Source organism: Xyrauchen texanus, chromosome 39 (assembly GCF_025860055.1).
Source record: "Xyrauchen texanus isolate HMW12.3.18 chromosome 39, RBS_HiC_50CHRs, whole genome shotgun sequence".
Taxonomy (NCBI): Eukaryota; Metazoa; Chordata; class Actinopteri; order Cypriniformes; family Catostomidae; genus Xyrauchen; species Xyrauchen texanus.
Genome location: NC_068314.1, coordinates 6,337,676 through 6,358,262, shown reverse-complemented (window position 1 = coordinate 6,358,262; position 20,587 = coordinate 6,337,676). Strand labels below are relative to the sequence as shown.

The 20,587-nt window shown below is 35.7% G+C and overlaps 1 protein-coding gene across 3 annotated transcripts in view; it reads left to right on the top strand.

Annotated features, from left to right (window-relative positions):
* LOC127632656 (cell division control protein 42 homolog) overlaps positions 1–14,735 on the top strand; it is a 59,899-nt gene extending 45,164 nt beyond the window's left edge. Inside the window, exons 5-6 of one of the 3 annotated variants that reach the window (XM_052111366.1) lie at positions 3,228–3,425; positions 13,368–14,735. In XM_052111366.1, coding sequence (XP_051967326.1) covers positions 3,228–3,425; positions 13,368–13,457 — 288 coding nt within the window. In that variant the 3' untranslated portion in view covers positions 13,458–14,735. Of the gene's footprint in view, positions 1–3,227; positions 3,426–10,613; positions 11,329–13,367 lie in introns of those variants that run through there. The other 2 variants (XM_052111369.1, XM_052111367.1) reach the window with 2 other exon arrangements.
* The last annotated feature ends 5,852 nt before the right edge of the window (positions 14,736–20,587 follow it).

Sequence of the window (20,587 nt, the reverse complement as noted above, 5' to 3'; positions counted from 1 at the left end):
TCAATGATCGCCTGGTCTGGGTACTGGAATCTGATAAGAAATAACCAATGTGGTTTCAGGAAAGGCTGAAGCACTACAGATCATCTTATTTGTCTTGAAAGCTATATTCGCTATGCTTTCATTAGAAAGGAGCATGTTGTAGCTGCCTTTTGATCTGGATTGAGCCTATGACAGGATGTGGAAATATGGCATTTTAAAAGATCTGTATCAAATTAATTTTAGGTCACCTGCCAATCTTCATTATCATTTTTATCAAACTGACTTAAGTGTATTTCTGTCAGGTCCATTCATTGGTCCGGAATCTATGGTAATGAACAAGCAGATAGAGCTGCCGAAGAAGCATTATCCTCATAACCAGTAAACTGCTCTATTCCGTTCACGGACCTAAAACCAACATTAAACGTATACACTTAAAAACAAATGGCTGTCAGAATGGGATCAGTGTTTAAACAAAAAATTATGGGAAATAATTTCCCATATCCAGTTGCGCTTGAGCTTCAACTCACAGACTGATGACTGGACGTTCTCCCTTAGGATTTTCTGGAAGAGAGCAGAATACATTTTTCCCTCAATTATTGCAAGTTGCCCTAGCCCTGAAGCAGCAAAGCATCCCCAAACCATCATACTACCACCACCAAGCTTGACCGTAGGTATGATATTCTTTTTGTGGAGTTCTGTGTTTGATTTACGCCAGCTGTAATGACTCTTCCAAAGAGTTCCACTTTCAACTCATCAGTCTAGCAGTACCTTGGATGTTGTCCTTGGCTTTTTTTGGTGAAATTTTGGAAGGTCGGCCACTTCTGGGAAGGTTCACTACTGTGCTAAGTTTTCTCCATTTGGAGGTACTGGCTCTCACTGTGGTTCTTTGGAGTTCCAGAGCCTTTGAAATAGCTTTCTAACCTTTCTCCGACTGATGCATTTCAATCACCTTTTCCTTATAATTTCTGGAATTTCTTTCAACCTTGGCATAATGTGCTACTGGGTGAGACCTTTTAGCGGACTTCATGCTGCTGAAAAAGTTATATTTAGGTGTTGATTTGATTGAACAAGGCTGGCAGTAATCAGGCCTGGGTGTCTAGTCCAGCTAAACCCTATTATGAATGCACTTTCATAGATAGGCGGATTTAGTAACTAATAATTTTTCATACATGCCCAGTTGGTATTGGAGAATTGTTTTTGCTTCAATAAAAAATTTGTGTTTACTCTTGATTGCCTTTTTTTTAAATAATTTAATATTAGAGATATACAGTAGTGGCCAAAAATATTGTCACCCTTGGTAAATGAGCAAAGAAGGCTGTGAAAAAATTAATCTATATAGTTTATCCTTTTGATCTTTATTTAAAAAATCTAAAAGGGCACCTGGGTGACTAGAAACATGAATTTTTCAGCTATAACTTCCTGTTTCACAGTGGTTTAAGTATGAGGTAACACACTAGCCAAATTCCCTTTATCATCAGTCACCGTGTGTTAGACTAAAGAATATAGTTCTGATGTGCGCCAAAAGGTTGAGTTTCACAAAATGGGTGAGAAAATAGCCAAAGCATTGAAAATACCCATTTCCACCATCAGGGCTCTATGGTCCGATGAAACAAACAAACAAAAAAAGCTTTTTGGCAGCAAACACCAGAGTTATACCAGAGTACACAGAGATTAAATACCCAATGCCCATGGTTAAATTTGGTGCTGCATCTTGAATGTTGTGGGGCTGTTTTTCTGCCAGAGGTCCTGGAAATCTTGTTCAGATACATGGCATCATGCACTCTAATCAAATACCAACAGATAAAAAATCAAGCCTGTCTGCCTCTGCCAGAAAGCTTACAATGGGCCCTGGTTGGATCTTCCAGCAGGACAATGAGCCAAAACAAACATTAAAATCAACACAAAAATGGTTCACTGACCACAAAATCAAGTTTCTTCCATGGCCTTCCCAGTCCCCTGACCTGAACCCAATTTAAAATTTGTGGGGTGAACTTCCACCAACATAGACCTCTGGATTTGAAGGATCTGTAGAGATTCTGTATGGACGAATGGTTGCAAAAGTTGCAAAATTTTTGAATAAAAGGGAGCCAATAATTATGTTCAAAGTGTTTTGGAGAAAAATATTTATTTAGTAATGAGATTTCCCCTGCTTCAATTGTTTTACTTCAACTAAAGTTACATTTTTTCTGAATTGTTTTTAATGAAAGATCAAAAGGCTAATCAATGCAGATTTTTCTTTTTTTTCACAGTGTTCTTTGCGCATATTTACCAAGGGTGCCAATATTTTTGGCCACTACTGCACAGAAGATATCAGGATGGGGCCAAATACTTTTTCACAGCACTATGTAACTTTTGGCCCTCAAGCGGTTGAAGCATAGAACTGCATGTTACTTGCGGAGTAACACTGTTTTGGTAATTTACGTGGGCTGGGCTTTGGCACTGCAGTGGAAACTATTATAACTTAGCTAGCAGGCAAATAGACCAAGGTAGTAACTGGTTTAGAAATTGCCATTGATAAAGCATAAAGTGAAAATGTTTCCATTGTCCTTCCTCAAAAATGAAATCAAGCAATGCAGTGCCACAATCCATAATAAAATGCCCCACTAGATTGGCTAGCGCTGTCTAACGATCTACTGCACTAAGAAAGCTACCTGGCTAATATCTCACATGTCGAGCAAAGAAAAAGCCATCTCTGGGTTTGTTTTAAATTCTTTATGATCTCTGAAGCGACGTTGTTTTGTGTTTTTAATTTTTTTTTATTATGGGCTCTGTCGCTTTCCCTTTTTGCTTGCAGAATCATCTGGGTTCGAGGCTTTATTATTTTGAAAACATGTGATTCCCCAGAGGGTTGCCTTTTTGAGTGAGCCATGGTCCGTGTCACTTATGTGTTGTGACTACAAGCTTTCAGTTTCAAACTACTACCACACCTATCACCGCACATGCGCTGTAGTAGCTCCGGACAGTCTTTTATTTATGGACATGAGGTAAACACACACCGATGACAGACGGAAGCATGTTGTTTCCTGCCAAATCCGTCCTGACAGCTCTAAAACATAAATTAAATATTATAAGCTTACCATATTGAATCAGGTTATGGCAAAGGCATGGTTTGGAAGGCCGAGAGATGGTATACTTCCTCATTATGAAATTGTTCATTTCTAACAAAACAAAATCTTACATAGTGTCGCTTTAATAAAGAAAAAATACTGATTCTGCTTGAGATTTGATCAGTTATTTTTTTCTTCTAGTGGGTACCTGAGATTACTCACCACTGTCCAAAGACCCCCTTTCTGCTGGTGGGGACGCAGATTGATCTGAGAGATGATCCCTCTACCATTGAGAAACTTGCCAAGAACAAACAAAAACCCATCACTCCGGAGACAGCAGAGAAGCTGGCTCGCGATCTGAAGGCCGTCAAATATGTGGAGTGCTCCGCTCTAACACAGGTAAGTGCAGTCTCATTATCACGCAAAACACATACATGGAATCATAAACATTCATGAACAAACATACATCATTTACATTGCAGTCAGAAACTCCTCTTTAGTTGGATATTTAACATGCTAAAATATTCTCTAATGGTGTTCTTTCAATCAGACTTGCACATCTAGAGAATAGTAGCTTTTTTTTTTTTTTTTTTTTTAAGAACTCTCTTTGGCAAGAACAGACTCCTGGTCACATGCATTCAAAGAGGAGTTAACGTATTTGATTAAGATGAATCCAAGTCCTCCAGGTTATTTTCAAAGTTTATTTATGTATGTCAAAACTAATTCCCTTTAAACAAGAAAGTGGAAGCGTCATAGCTTCTAGACAGAGGGTCAGAGACGCTGTTTTCTTGTTTCACCTGACATGCGAAACTGCATTTCTTTAAAAGGTCAAACTTGTGGAATATTAACCATTGGTTTGGTTTTTGATTAGTGATTTATCCTTCAATGACCAGCTCTTCACTGCATGAATACATGTAGCTATTTGACTCTTATGAGGTGGGATTTTTGATACAGCAATAAAGAACATGAAGCCACATTTGAAACCATCCTTACTTCCAAGTACGGATGGGACATTATGGTTCTCGCAATTTTTATTCGATATACAATATGATGTTCATGATTCAATATAATCTCGATTCAATATAACACTTAAATTACAAACTATGACCAAATTTCTCATCAAAATTAAGTTCTTTAATACAATATAAATGCTCAGAGGAGTTTCTCGTGTACATTTCTCTATAAGAAAAGATCACACAAAAAAATAAGCTTTCAAAAATTGAAAGGCACATTCAGGTTGATCAGGCGCAGAGCAAGCAATGGAATTGAATAAAACCTGTCCTGAAAAAAGTATGTGAAAGTGAATATTAAAAAAAAAAAAAAAAAACATTTGTTTGTCATCATATTTTAACTTTGTAAAAATACAAAAATTCTACATTCTATTAATATTATGTCAAAAAATTATGTGTATATATAATGATGATATGAGCAATCATTGTTTGAAATGTGTACAATTAAAAAACGTTTCTATAAGCATCCATGCTGTGAGATTTAAAATTAATATTTCTTTTTTCTTTTTGTCTGACTGTAAAGAACAGAAAGGATATTAAGACACATTATTCAATGAAAGTAGAGTTGCCTCATCTTTGATGGACATTATATCACGGAGGAAATGATCCATTTTAATCTCAAGCACTTCATCCAAACAAGGGGATTTTCCATGAATTCAGAACTTAAATTTCTATAATGACCTGGTGTGAACCCTGTAAACAGTGTAGAAAAAAGCACAGTAGTGGTAAAATCAAGCAATAGAGAGATTAATGTTTGAAGGGTCATTTCATTTGTTAATTTGGAGAGAAAATGTTGCAAATATATAAATGTTGAGTTATTCCATTTTATGGTTTGTCATGTTTTTTTGGTTCGCGATATATCGCAATTCAGTATCGTCCCATCTCAACTTCCAAGTAAAAACAATATTCAGTTGGGAATAGTGTAGATGTATAAACATTAAGTAGAACACTTTATTCTATCCTTCAGCTTTTGATTAGATAATAAAAGGGGCTGTATAATATTATTGCATAAAGGGATAGCTGACTCCAAAATTTTATTTCTCTCATTATTCACTTACCGTGATGTCATCCCAGATGTGTAGGACTGACTGTCTTAAGCAGAACACAAATTAAGATTTTTAGAAGAAGGTAAGAGCTCTGTCTGGTCCATATAATGCAAGTAAACTGGTGCCAGCACTTTGACGGTCCAAAAGTCACATTTAGGCAGCATAAAAGTTATCCACACGATTCCAGTTGATCAGTGAATCTTCTGAAGCAAATCGATAGGTTTATGTAAGAAACAAGTTGAGAAGAATTTTTTTTTTTTTACTTTTAAATCAGCACTTTCATGAAACAAGTTGATAATTTTTTTTACTTTAATTCGGCGCTTCCTTCCAGGGCTCTGCTGTTTGAAATGGCCGAACTCTCATGTGATGTTCGTTCTTCTGTTAAGTGCTGCTTCTGAATTCTCGTGTGAACTCGCTGATGTGCTTGCATCACGCGACTTATGTGGTGCGTCAACTGCTGTCATGAAGTGCTTTTTGAAATGTAATGTTTTCATTTTCTATTTTATTTTTTTACTCAAACGTATCAGTTTGCTTCAGAAGACATTCATTGATTAACTGGAGTCGCATGGATCACTTTAATGCTGCCTAAATGTGACTTTGGGACCGTCGAAGTTCTGGCGCTTGTTTACTTGCATTATAAGGACCTGACAGAGTTCTATCTTCTAAAAAGCTTTATTTGTGTTCTTCTGAAGAAAGACAGACATGCACATCTAGGATGGCATCTGGAGAAGTGAATAATGCGAATTTTCATTTTTGGATGAACAATTCCTTTTTAAAGTTTTTTTTTCTGCGCCCATGCAGCCTTGGTTATATTAGCTGAAAAGCTATGTTGGGGTGAGGAAAGTTATTACATACATTATGTTTACGTGCACAGTTATACTCAAGCTACAGCAGGGTTTTGCATAGTCAAGCTACTGTCTTCATCTGTCTGTCCAAGTATACATGATGCAGTAAATGGGGACAATTTTGAATGCATATTGTCTTCAGTGCCATACTTACTCAATTGGAATGATTAAGGTTTTCCTTTGAAAGCAACAAATCTAATCAAACAGTATTGCCTGCCTACAACATATTCAGAAATATGGCTTGCTGCTCTTTTGGAACTCTTGATTTCACAAATGTTTGCTTGCAAAGAGGAGTGTGATTTGGAATTTGTTGAAAACGCTGCATTAGGGTTGGGCGATGTCCCCTAAATTGGCAGTTGACGATGTTGACAGTAAAACATTGCGATGGACGATGATAGCGGGGTATATAATTTCATATATTTTTCAAAAATGATATGACAAATTATAATTTCGTTATTTTACTAACCCAACTAATGACTCGTCGGCGCTTTATCTGTAGGTTGCACGACACGTGAAGCATTTTTTTTTTAGCTTTCACTTAAGAGTTGTGCACTTTTTATTTTAATATATCTCTTTACATAAATACTATTTTCCACTTAAAAACTATAATTTCGTTATTTTACTATCCCAACTGACTCATCCGCGCTTTCCAATAGGTTGCACGTAAGGGAGAAAAATATTTCTTCCTCTTAAGAAGAGTTGTGCGCTTTTAAGCACTTTTTATTTTAATATATCTCTTTACATAGATATTTTTTTTTTTTTTACTGAAAAACTATAATTTCGTTATTTTACTAGCCCAACTAATTAGTAGCCTACTCATCCGGGCTTTTTAATATATTGCGCCTAAGAAAAAAAAGTCGTCTTTGGGCAGCCTTCTTGCAAAGAGAGCAGCCACAGCCACGCTCACTGATGAGCAAAAGGTCGAGGCAGAAATGACCATGTACCTGCAGGAAATGGCCATTGATGGGAAAAATGGCCATTTCGAAAGAGGACGACAAAATGTTTCCGTTCATTGCAAGATTAGCACGGAAATATCTGTGCATATGTGCTACCAGTACTCCATCAGAGCGGGTCTTCAGCACAGCGAGTAGTGTAGTTACTCCAATCCGCAGCTTATTAAAACCAGATAAAGTGAATATGTTTGTATTTCTGGCCAGAAACATCGAAATTTAAACATGGTCTATGGTGAAAGATAGTAGACTTCTTTACGCATTTTTCGCCATCCGTTGCGGAGCTATTCGATTTTGCATATTATTTTTTAAACGTTCATTTGTGTAGTTCATATGACCACTTTACAGTCCCGTTTTCTTGTTCTTTATTTGTTGTTCTTCTATGTTTTAATAAATGTGTGTTATTCATATTCAACTTGTTTCTTTCATTTGATTTGACATTATGGATTTATGGCCAAGGAAATTTTTCTTTAAAAGTATTAACCAGACGAAAGTTATTTGACGTTCGCTGGTCTGGGTTTATCTTAAACTGCCGCTTCAGTGTATACAAGAGCTATCGACAATGAGCAAGATTTTCTGAGACACTACAACTACTAATAATTAATTAATAAAGGCTTAAAATAAAATATTTTAATCTAAATGTACAGTGTAAGACATGTAAAAAAAATGACAAGAAGCTAACAATGTCAAGATCAATATTTGTGTAGCCTGCCTGACACGGTATTTTCACAGACTAACACGTCACGTCTCTGGCATATACTTAAAATAGCATATATGCATTAGTTATATTCGCAATTGAATTTACAGAGCAATCCCTGCAAAGTTTTTAGGTTAACTATAGAAGAGACTAGGATTAGTGAGTCACACTAGCAAGACTCGCAAAAGGGGGCGTGGCATCACGATGGTGGCTCTACATCCTGATGTTGGTCAGCCATCACGATGGACGATGATATCGTCCATCGGCACAACCCTACGCTGCATAATACATCTTGCAGTTGCATTCCAAAATCTGAAAATATACGTTTTTGTTTGGGGGGGGGGGGTTGCTTGCATGCTTGTTATTAGATCCCATTGCAGCCAAATGTATTAATTTACAGGATTTCGTTTGGCCTACATGGAACCTTGACTGAAAATGACGAACCCCGGTATTACCTCTGGTTGGACGCTAGGTGGTACTGTGGGATAATTTTTGGTAAACATGGTTGGGGTTAAGCTTACACAATAAAGCAAGACACCTTGATTTCAAACTTTTGAACTTATTTTAATGAAAAGATCAAATGAAACTGGAAAAAAAATAAGTGCATTTAAAATGTTTTTCTTTTTGAAAGATGGCTTTACAACAGTTGTGAACATCTCTCTGGCAAAGAAGCTTCATCTGTGCATTCTCTGCCTGTTGGGTATTTCGTTATCCAGGAAAATATAGCATGTGTGTGAAATAAATTTGTTTAGTTCGCTCATTGACTTATATATACACATATATATATATATATATATATATATATATACACACACACATACACACACACACATATATACACACATATATACACACATATATATATATATACACAATTACATCGGAAACCTTCGGGGCTGAGGGATTAGTGAATATTCTTGCATAATTGATTTTTCATTGAAAATTAAATTTGTTTAAAAAACAAAAAACTTAATCAAATACATTTCTAAATACAATTTGCACTCCAAATGAAACAAAAAAGCAAATAAATAAATAATAAAGTGATAAAATATAATATATAAATATACATACATATGTACATGTTTTTGTATTATTTGATACATTTTGTATTTAATATAGTTTGTATTATTTTACAGGCTGCAGTGTTGCGTTCACAATAAACTGCTCTGTGGAAATAAAGTGAACTGAACTCAAAGCACCTCCTGAACTGAGATGTCTGAGGTCATTTGCAGCACTCATAAAATAAAAATCGGAAGGCAGAAACAAAGTGTGAGATCCTTAGATGCCTGTGTTCCATGAGACTGCACGCCTCTATATATCCCCATATACGGCTTTTCTGTCACCTGTAATTAATAATATAATAAAGACGTCAAACGTGTCTTCAAACGTGTGTCTTTGTGTCTACGGGCAAATTATTTGTTATATTAATTTGATGATAATAAAAGTCTAATAATAATAATAATAATAATAATAATAATAATAATAATAAATTAATAGATTAATGGGAAATGAGTCAAATATCGTTATGACATGGTCAAAGGCATCAGCTATTGGTGATCACTCTGACCATCATTGATCCCCGAGATCATCGTCTGTTTGCTCAACCGAATGTGCATTTCTCTCTATAAATTAACAAAATGTTCAGACGGTCTCTTTACAGGTTTTTCTGACATATTCAAAATTACCGCTTTTCCCGGTGTCGCTGCGGCTCGCTTCATGCGTGCGCTTGTAAAAATGATATTTTAAAAGCTCATTATTACGGTGTATTGTTTCTCTGTGATGTAGAACAGTGTTAGCAATGTTACTGATAACATTCTCAACCCATTTTCTGATTAGTGTGTTTATTTGATGCCTAAACACATCAAATCAATCACCAGCACTTTTAGATTTGGGCACATCTAGCATACTACATGCCCCCCACACTTACGTTGACGAGATTAACCCCTTAGGTATTGAAATTTGGTACCGAACGACAAGACATTTTTCTATACTCGATTGTTTAGAGGCAATTCGGTCGGTGCCTAAAATGTATCAAACTCGATACCCAGCCCTACCTGAAACCTCCACAGATTTCTGCAGGATTTGAATACTTGTCAAACAAAAATTCTTCAGAATCAGCAGCAATCGTACTGCTAGCACCTTTTTATACATTTTGCCATATTTAAATTAATTCTGCAGATTTTCCACTGTGAAACATTGTGCAATTCTGAGTTGGCCAAGTCACACTTCCTTTACTAATATACCGTTACGCGCAACAAACTTTTCTTAGACTAATTTTTCTTCCTCACAACTGTGATTCTGCTGTTCTTTGTTTTAGTTTCCTCTCGAGTCTAGTTCAGGGGTTGGCAACCTGTGGCACGTGGAGGACAGGATTCCCGTGAATCATTAAAGTCTTAAATTCAGTTTTCCAAAATTTAAGAATGCAATTTAATTAAATAAATGCATGCGCTGCATCCTACAGAGAGAAAACACGGCACTGTTGTATTTTCTTTAAGCACGCGGGTGCTTGACGCGGAGTGTTTTCAGCTGTTACAGAGCAGTTCAAAATCATTAAGCCATATCGGAAATTTATGACAAACTGTCACTAAAGATCAACTGTTATGACAATGTTTTCTTTTTAATTGTTTATATTGTAGTACATTCTAGATTATTGCAGGAGCGCATGTTTTATATCTCTTATTTGTTTGAATGATCTGCTGGAAGCAGTGAAATGCAAACATTTCAAAATAAGAGTCTACGGTGTATTTCAAAGTTAAGTGCCTTTTAAAGTTTAAGGTTCCATGCTATTACTCAAATCTGCCCCCCTCCCCCCCAAACCATAAAGTGCATCTGGAGTTTAATTAACTTTGTACTTTCAACACAGCCATTGACCAGGAAAATAATACATGGCACTCCATGTCAAAAAGGTTGCCAACCCGTGGTCTAGCTTCTGTGACATTTTGAAATATGCTAGTACCTCCTTCTCTCTTTCTCATCTGTTTTCTGTAGCTTCTAACCTTGCTGGTTTTATTCTCTTTCCCTCCCTTTCTGTGTTCGTAGCGAGGTCTGAAGAATGTATTTGATGAAGCTATCCTAGCTGCCCTCGAGCCTCCTGAAACGCAGCGAAAACGGAAGTGCTGTATATTCTAAAACCTCTCTTTCTTTCTAATGCCCCACTCTTCTCCAGATGTTTGCTGCTTCCTTTAGTTACCTCTTGCTCCGCATAAATGACAAGTTTCCCTATCTCTTAAGTGACGTCATATGTATCTTGTTTAATCAATACTAAGGGTTGATTGCTTTTGACATTACCTTTTCTACTTTTTTTTCCATTGTCTTTGAACACTTAAGTTAGATCCAGCTTTGGTTACGACAGTATTTTAGTTTTACATGCACTTTGAATTTAAAAAGTTCAAATGTTTTTTATAAAATTTATAAAAATTTTTTTTTTTGCTTGAGTATTGATATGTTGCTTTAGACATTTAATTATTTAAGTTCATAGTCTTTATTTCTTTGAGTTTAGAGTGGCAAAGGTAAATGTTTCAGTATTTTGCTGCTCAAATTTATTGCATTTGAGGATCACCATTCTTTATGCCAGTGCATTTATTTTGTAAAACAAATGTATCATATAAACTTACTAAGCGTATGGCTACAATTTGCAATTTGGTGCCACTCATATCCATACAACCTATTTAAATGGCTTAATATAATCCTGTGAAATGATTTGTGCCATTAATAAAGGACAGCTTCAATTGCCATTACTTCATTGCGTCTCTCTCTCATCAATTATGAATTAATACTGTTTTATCACTTGTTTAAACCAGAAAAATATGGATGTTCTGCCCAATGATATACATTTTCTGTAGTACAGTTTCTCTGACTTCTACAATACCAGTTGTTTGCAGATAAATCCTCACTATGGCTGACACTGTGGGGCTTTGTCATAGCCTTCATTTGAGTCATTCTAACAACTTTGAACGATAGCTTCTCAGACGGTTCTTTCAAAGACCAGTTCTATTTTGCCACTTATCTCTACACGTGCACAGAAAAGCATATTGTACTTGTTCTTTCTCGCATTAGCTGTCATCTGACCTTGATGTCTTGTGAAAGTGCAGCACTTGATGCGTTTCAATGAGGGCAGTCTCATAGCACTTTTACATTGCGGGTCACATTCTCTCAAAAACAATCTTTTTCTTTGTATGTTTGTTGTTTCACCCAGAGGCTTGAGTTTCTGTTTGACCAGCCCTTCACCTCACCAACCCTTCTGTCTCTGAGCCTGTATTTGCTTGCACTTCCACTTTCTTGTTTGACACTTAGTTGATTTCTGGGGCCAAATTAAATGGTTACTATTCAAGTACAATGGCTTTCAGACTTAAAAGAATTTGGCCAGACAGCTAATTATTTTTGTGTTTTTTTGTTCATTAGTAGGCCCATGTGGAATCTGCATCCACATAATTGGATTGTTCATCATTTAATAAAATTCTACATACTCCCCTTACCATTGCATGTTTGTTTAAGGCAACGTCCACGCTAACGTGTTTTCCTTTGCGACTTCTCATCCATCCAAAACTGAGGGTTTGGAAAACGTACTTTAAAAAATTATGATGTCAGGAAAATAGGAGTTTTCTAATAAAAATGTATTACTCTGGATGTGGCCTAATGTTACGTTCACACTAAAACACATTTTACTGCCTCATCCACACTGTAATGTGGTTTCCTCCACTGTAAATGGAGACATTCAAAAATGCTCATTGCTTACTGGTAGAAAACAATGTTAGGAAACTGAAAATGTAGCCACCAATAAATGTCATAATCTCAGCTCCATATAACACGTTTCACCTTGTTTTCAACCCATTATTGTGACTTCTGCACATTTACTTTCTAATTAAGCTCATAAATTGCATTAAATTGTCTTAGTTATTAGAAGACTTCCAACTCAATTAATTTTCTCTTTTTTTTTTCTCTAATTTGATTTAATGTTCTTAATTGCTTTCTAATTCATAATTGATTCCACAGTCAATACTGTGGTATGAGTAGTTCTTAAGTGTCAAATCCTCTTTTATGCTTCATATCCATTATAGTGATTCTCAATAAACTCATCAAGATGATTTACTGGTCCTATTTTACTCCCAAATCAAAAACAAAGAAGAAATTTGAGACCATTAATATTTTTGATATCGACATTTTCATGACCGTTACCCCCCAAATCTAATTACCACAATGCAAAAAAAAAAAAAAAGGTAATTATGATATTATAATTACCACAAAAAATTATTTAAATGTGAACTTGGAAATAACATATTAAATTCTGATGTATACTCACTTGCTACTGCCTTTTCATCCTTGCTAATTTTACTACAATACAGAATGTTTTGGTAATGACAATCATCATTAAAAACAATGGAAATAGTACATAAAAATAAAACGCCCAGCCCTTTTACGGTAATGAGAATTGGGTGGTAAAATGTGCCGGGACAAATGCTTCCTGAAAATAATGTAACAATGGCAAAAATCTTGATGGTCCTAAATTTATGATTTGTTTTCTTTATGCAAAATATTAATTAATATATTATAATTTTTTCGCATTGATTTTGGTGTCAAATATGATCAGGACATAACCAGTTTTGTGAGAACAATGGCATCTTTTTATTTTTTCTATTCCTTAATTTCTAATGTCCAAAGTCACCGGATTGTGTTACCTCAATTGCAGAAAGTATTTAATTTCACTACCAACCGTCCCATTATATTTTATTTTAATTTTTATTTGTGTGCTGACCCATGTTGTGTGTCCATCTCTCCCTTCCTTTGTGTTCACAGAAAGGACTAAAGAACGTTTTTGATGAGGCGATTTTGGCTGCCCTGGAGCCCCCTGAGCCCAAGAAGAAGCGCAAATGTGTGCTGCTATGAGCTCCCTTCTATTCCCATCTACCCCCTCCCTGTCTCCCTTCTTTGCTCTAATGCTGGTCCACAGCTTTTCACACTAAAAGCAATGTGTAAAGAAGTGAGTTTCAATATTTTGCTCTGCAATAAAGATATAAAGAGAACCCACCGTACACATGCACATATGCGCATAAAATTACACCACCCACAAGCCCATTAATGTAAAAACCTAGAGGGCCTTTTTTAGTTTCGATTCCAGGAGTCTTACTACTTTACTCCATGGTGAGTTTCAATAGTAATGCTGCCTTGATTTGCCAGCTGAATTTTTGACATTTAAGTGGGTGAATTTGATAATGATTCTTTGCAAGTTGCTGAAGTCTTACTGGGTTCAGGTTGCATTTGTTTCCATTGTGTTTCCAAACAGCCATTGGTCTGACCTGAATTAAGACGTCACTAGCCCAAAAAATTGAAAGCGTTGAATTACCATATTTTGAGTCGTGCACTCAAGTTGACTGTAATCCCTGCCCCACTTTTGAACAAAATCACCTGAAATGCTTAGAAATAATAGATCAGTTTTCTTTGCAAATATTCCCATTTAATAGGCGTTTGATATAATAGCCCAGGGAATTGTTTTCTGTGATTTTAATTTTTACTCCTCAAAAATTGTTTTGTCTGAAGCAGGTTACTTTCTAACAGTGTTAGCAGAACAAGTGGCGTGTTCTATTGCGTTGCTAGGGACCATGGAAGCTCATTTCCAAATCTTGTGATGCATGTATGTAAGCCTCCAGGTTCCTCTGGATAGGTTAACATTATACTTAATAATGTAAGCTGACAAACGTTGTTGTAGGCTCCAGTTGTTTTTACCAAATGTTTATTTTTTCTGTCATGTGTTTTTTTTTTTTTTCTTCCTTTTTATTAAGGTTAATTTCACTCCTAACGTTTAGGGACTGAATCCCAGCCATTTTCTGATCCACCTGTATATTTAAGGAAGAAAACAAACTAGAAATCCACTGAAAGTATATGTAGTACTGCAGACATGTGTTAAAACCTCAACATAACCAAGTTTAATTGTGCAATGCAGGCAGATCCAAGTTCATTTGGTTTCCGGTCTCCAACCCCATTTTATTGTTAGTTTGTTTTTATTTTTTTATTTTATTTTATATATATATTTTTTTTTTTTTTTTTTTTTGTGTGTAAACCAGTTGCTCTGTATGAAGTCTCTCCTTTGTACTGTATATGCATTCTTTTGAGAAAAAAAAGAAAATTAAACTTATACCTTAATTGCCTTTTATCATGTTCCTATCCCTGTTTTAATTACAAGGCACTTAATGCCGACTGTCTCCAAGAAACTGCTCTTCAAAAATGTCTTAATGTGTACTCTCTCCATGTAGACTGGAGGCAGGGTATTCAATTAAAGTTCCAAGAAGTCTGCTCTCTACATTTCCATTTATAACCATGGTGCAGATCGTTCCACCTTGGCCGCGAGACATCATTACAACACAGTGTTTCCATGTCCTCTTATCATAAGCAACGTCTGGCTTGTTTTTTCATGAAGTCACTTATAAATATGTGCAGTCACTGGTTGCACACTTATTTATTTATTTTTTGGTCCACCAGAAAATAACATAGCAGTGTACACTGCTACTTCTCTGGGGTGTATTGCACTGGGGCTTCGGAGCTATCGCCAAACATGGCCGGGTCTAATCTAAGGCCGCTCTAGATTTTCCTTGTGCACTAAGCTCGTTTCTTTGCCCATTTATATGAGTAGTGTTACCGCCACAATTATTTTAACCATAGAATGTACTATATTAATTCATATTTAAAATGTATATTAAAAATAATTTCTTCCAACTTTGAAATTGAACTATTCCAAAAAATTATACTGCTTGCATCATTTCATAGCCATACAAGCCATATTGACCTCCTGGAACATTGAATACCTAAAGCTTTTCTGCCACCAGGGTATGCTCTTTTACAACATACGAAGTGCATCTGTCACAGTTTAGATTTTTGTGGAATATTTTGCCTTGTCTTTTGTATCTGAGTATATTTTATTTATATATGAAAACATAAATTTTTTTTTTTACTTAAAGTTGAATAGTCATTTAGCGGATACTTAAATGCTCAAAGCTGAAAACTTAAATCTACACTGGTGGCCAAAAGTTTGGAATAATGTACAGATTTAGGTGTTTCAGAAGGAAGTTGGTACTTTCATTCAGCTAAGTGGCATTAAATTGATCACAAAGTATAGTCAGGACATTACTGATGTAAAAAACAGCACCATCATTATTTGAAAAAATTTATTTTTGATCAAATCTAGATTGGCCCCATTTCCAGCAACCATCACTCCAACATCTTATCCTTGAGTAATCATGCTAAATTGCTAATTTTGTACTAGAAAATTACTTGCCATTATATCAAACGCAGTTGAAAGCTATTTGGTTCGTTAAATGAAGCTTAATATTGTCTTTGTTTTTGAGTTGCCATAGCATGCAATATAGACTGGCATGTCTTGATGTCAATAAAGGGTCAAAAATGACAAGGGGACAACTGGCTCTAACAAGGACAGAATGAGATGTGGAAGGCCAGATGTACAACTGTCTAGTTTGAGAAATAAACTCCTCACGTCCTCAGCCAACAGCTTCATTGTATTCTATCCATGCAACAGCTAGACTGAAAGGTGCGAAGTGCCCAACAAGACAGCCGCATCTATGGCAAGTGCTAAAGAAAGTGTGGGGTGAAATGTCACCTGAGTATCTGGACAAACTGACAGCTAGAATGCCAAGGATCTGCAAATCTGTCATTGCTGCACGTGGAGGTTTTTTTGATGGGAACTATTTGAAGTAGTTTAATTTTGTTCAAATTGTAATAGTTATTTTTCACGTTATTAATGTCCTGACTTCACATTGTGATCCGTTGAATGCCACTGGTGAATAAAAGTACCAATTTCTTTACATAAGAGCAAAATCGGTACATTATTCCAAACATTTGTCCGCCAGTGTATAAACATTAATTAAACCCATCTGAAATGCAGGACTATTCATGGCAAGCAAATCACATTGAAATGCATCAAGTGCCGATGAAGAATGCTTTTATTTCTTTGTGAAAAATGGTCTGGATTTTTGTGGTGTGGAATTGACCATATGTCAAAACACACCATTTCTGGCTTAGCTGGAAATAAATAACATCATAAACACTAGTTATTTTGAAAATATGTATATTTAACATAATTATCTGTGTAAAACAACTCCCTTATATCAAACTTAATTTAAAATATATATATATATATATATATATATATATATATATATTTTTTTTTTACTTTATCATACACCTATTGAATAATTAAATTTTTTTTTCTCTCAGTAAAATGAACTGAAATTAAAAATCGAATTAGCTAAAGTTCCCCAATAAGTAACCTCACATTTCCCCAGTTTGGAAACACAGTTTTAAAATAAAAACAAAAGAATACAGCTGTGTATATTTATCAAATAGGGCTATTTTTTTATAATACAACAGCATCAGTCTTGATTCATATTTAGTTCTTTACATGTTATTGAAAATCATAAATATTGGAATTATTTTTACACTGCATGTTGTCATATGAACAATCTGTCAGTAATGGCACAGATTTAAGTTTTGCGAATCTTAAGCGATTGTTTTTTTTTTTTGGAAAAGTATGCAAACAATTTTCCTACACCCTTAAAGTTGCAGTATGTAAGGTTCAGAAACCCTTATTATTAATGACACCTGTGGCCGATAAGTGAACTGCAGCCAGTTACCTGTTGCTCGTGCACATACTCCATAGGGACGTGAGCCAGCGAGCATCCAAAACAATGACTTAATTTACAAAGAGACTGAATGTGATTCACCGGCATCATGCTGACAGATGAGGTAGCATGATTAAAATTACACAGTTATGATTGTTTTACTATGAACTTTGAGACTGTATATTATATTTGACTCTCCAGTGCTGGAACATGGCTAAAACAAAGTGTGGATGTTGGTCTGATTATGCGAGACTGTAGTTTGAAGTAATCACTTTCTTTGCATGATACATTGACTGCATTTATATGATGTCAGCGTTAGCTAGCTAGCCAGCTTTATCAATAGCTGTTAGCTAAATTTGGTGGATTATGACAGTAGCTGTTTATAAAATAGACTGTACATTATTAATATGTTGACAATTCAGGATTGATTTAATTCCATCACAACTGTCATTTTTATATATTGATGCGCTATTGTATTATAATAATAGAATGTATATATTTTCTGTATAAAATATATACAGAAATACTTTTTGCATTATCTAGAACATTGTCTAGCATTCATTTAATGTTTTATTGTAGTTTACCTTGCTGAATCATTACAGATCAACATTATGACAGTTACTGTGCAGGCAAGATCAAGTTAGCTATAATTACACAGATCAATCCTTATGTCACATGCTTTGCAGTTATGTCAGCTTACATGACCAATAAGAAGAACGTCAATTCGGGGTCTGTTTTGATCCCCAAAATCGAATGAAGGTCCCTCCAGCAATCAAATGCCCTGCCGATGTTCATTCCAGTTTTCGCTCTACCATGATCACATTCCCACTTAGCCAGACGAGATTCAGTAGATTAGAGTTTTTTTTTTTGGCTTACTATGAGATTGTGTAGGAGTCGGTGTTGTGCTGGGAGCTGGGCATTTGCTGGATTCTGTCTCTAAGATAATGTTACCTAGTGTTAGCAGAAGAGAAGATACTGTCTGAGGCAAGGCTCTCAATATGGATTTTCCCGGCAAAAGCGACCCGCTCCCTTCGCATGAAAATCAGTCTACAGGCTTTAATAGGCAACCTAGGAAGTCCGGGAAGGGCTCATTTTGTTGCATTACAAGGCGTTAATACATTGGCAAAAAAGGGCTAATATTACATGAACATTGTTACGTATTGCACCTTTAAATATATTACTGAAATAAGTGTCCTGAGATATTTTACCGGTCTCTGTGATAACTGTAGGCAAATATGTGTCCATGGACATTTTGCACCTGTCAAAGGTGTCACAGAGGTCAATCATTTTGCTTGCTCTCATAGTGGTATGGTATGTATTTGTATTTGGGGCTATGATTCATAATGTTTGTCAGTTGAGGGCACTATTGTGCCACTTTTGAACTTGACAGCCACAGGAATAAACAATGCTGCTCTTTTGCTCTGTTTTGGTCTCAAAATGTATCTGGGGATGGTGGGGTTTTGGAATGAGCGTGCGTGGCTAATTCAACGGCTCAGTCTCGTAAAAGCTTCAGAATGCTAAAATCACTTACAGTACCTTTAAGTATGCAAAACATGTCTTGCTTAATTTCTGAAAGTAATGGTAACTTCAGTTCAGTAAGTTAAATTTTAATTAACCGATATGACTAATTCAATGATTCATACTGTAAAGATTTCATCTGAATGATTCAAACCGATAACTTGTGAGTATATGTGAGGGTTTTAAATGCTCATTAAAAGAATGTTCAAAAGAGTCATTCTCTCTTGAGTCAGACTACACTGGTAGCACTGTTTTTGTGTGCAGCTTGCAAGGAAAACTAGAGGCATGTGTTTTCTTGCTATTATTTAGAGATTGGATGGGGAAATTTAACATGTAAAAAAAAATCAGATTTGAGCAGAAACTCTTGTTTTGAACACGTTCTACTCCAGATATACGAATGATGCTGGGGCAGATGAGTTAACACATTCCTTGAGTGTTTTACCCAATGGCTGTATGCATACACACAAACTACCACAGAAAGACATTAATTATGAAGGGTGAAATGGCAAGCATTCTTTAGTTTGGTTGGAGGGGGGTGTCCACCTGCAGGAGTTTACTGATCATCAACATTATTATCAGTGTACTGTTCAGACCTACTGACAGCTGTGCCAGAACGGTAATGCAGAAGCTGGCAGTTATGAAAACATCGCCAGCTGTGCTGTCATCATCGTGTTCTGTAAACTCAAGCTCAACTTTTCAGATGAAGTGGATAAAACCTGTCAAGAACAGATAAGAATTTCCAGGTCAAGATTTAATTGTCATTAAAAGCATGTCATAATGCAAAGAAAATGCTTATTAGCCTTAAAACAAGCTTTATATTCTTAATCTTTATTTGATATTTGATTTATTATTATGATGATATATTATGATTTTGGAATGAAATGTAATCTGGACACATTTTCATAAGATTTGCCTTTTTTAGGGGCCCAAGCTTTAATGTTACGTGTTGCATAAACATATTTCTTTAGTTCCAAACCTCGTTTTCAAAGAACTGTCTGTGCCTCTCCTGAGGGTGACCGTTTGTACTCCAAATACTTTTACATGTCTATCCTCAGAGGTGTGATTTGAGGACATGTTGATCTTATGCAGGTCTATCCCATGAGCTGGTCACACTTCATGCTCTTCTTGCAATTCCTAGTTGGGTGATTCTGAAATGTTAAACTTATCGGAGAATAGGGGTTATTTGTCATCCATCTGGATAAGACTTAAACATACTGTTAAAGCTGTCCGGTGCTCTTGGCTCTCTGGTCCTAATTGGCCATATTGCTGATTTCCATCCAAAGCAAACAGTGGATTTGACATTTATTTCATTGCTCTGCCATGTGCTCCATAGAGGATGGTGTAATGTGTGTCCCACAGGATGGCATTTCTCTTCATCATGTCTGAAGACCGTGTTTTTATCAATGCCTCTGGGAAGGGCCAATTACCTGAAAGGCTATTGGAATCATATAACAGAGCTCAACAGCAAGATTTTTTTCTTATTTCTGCTGTTTATATTTTTACTTGCATTTTCAGCATTTTCGTTGGCCACACTCACTTTAGTAATGGATTTTTTTTTGCCTATATATGTGCCCAGAATTTATTTTTAATTGGATTTTTTTTTTTTCATTCAATGCCAATTTTACCGTAATTTTCAATAATCACTTGGAATTATACAGTAGTCCATGACAGCTAAATTGATAAATGCACTTCAGCTTGACAATTTTTAAGTTTGTAGTTTTTACGGTCATTTTTGGGTTTATGGATATAACTTTACATAAAAAGGGTTAGGAAGTGATTTATGAAATTTAAATCATATTATATATCATGCATAATGTAAAAATATTGTGGCTATACTTTTGAAAATGTATTAACATTTATGGCATGGCC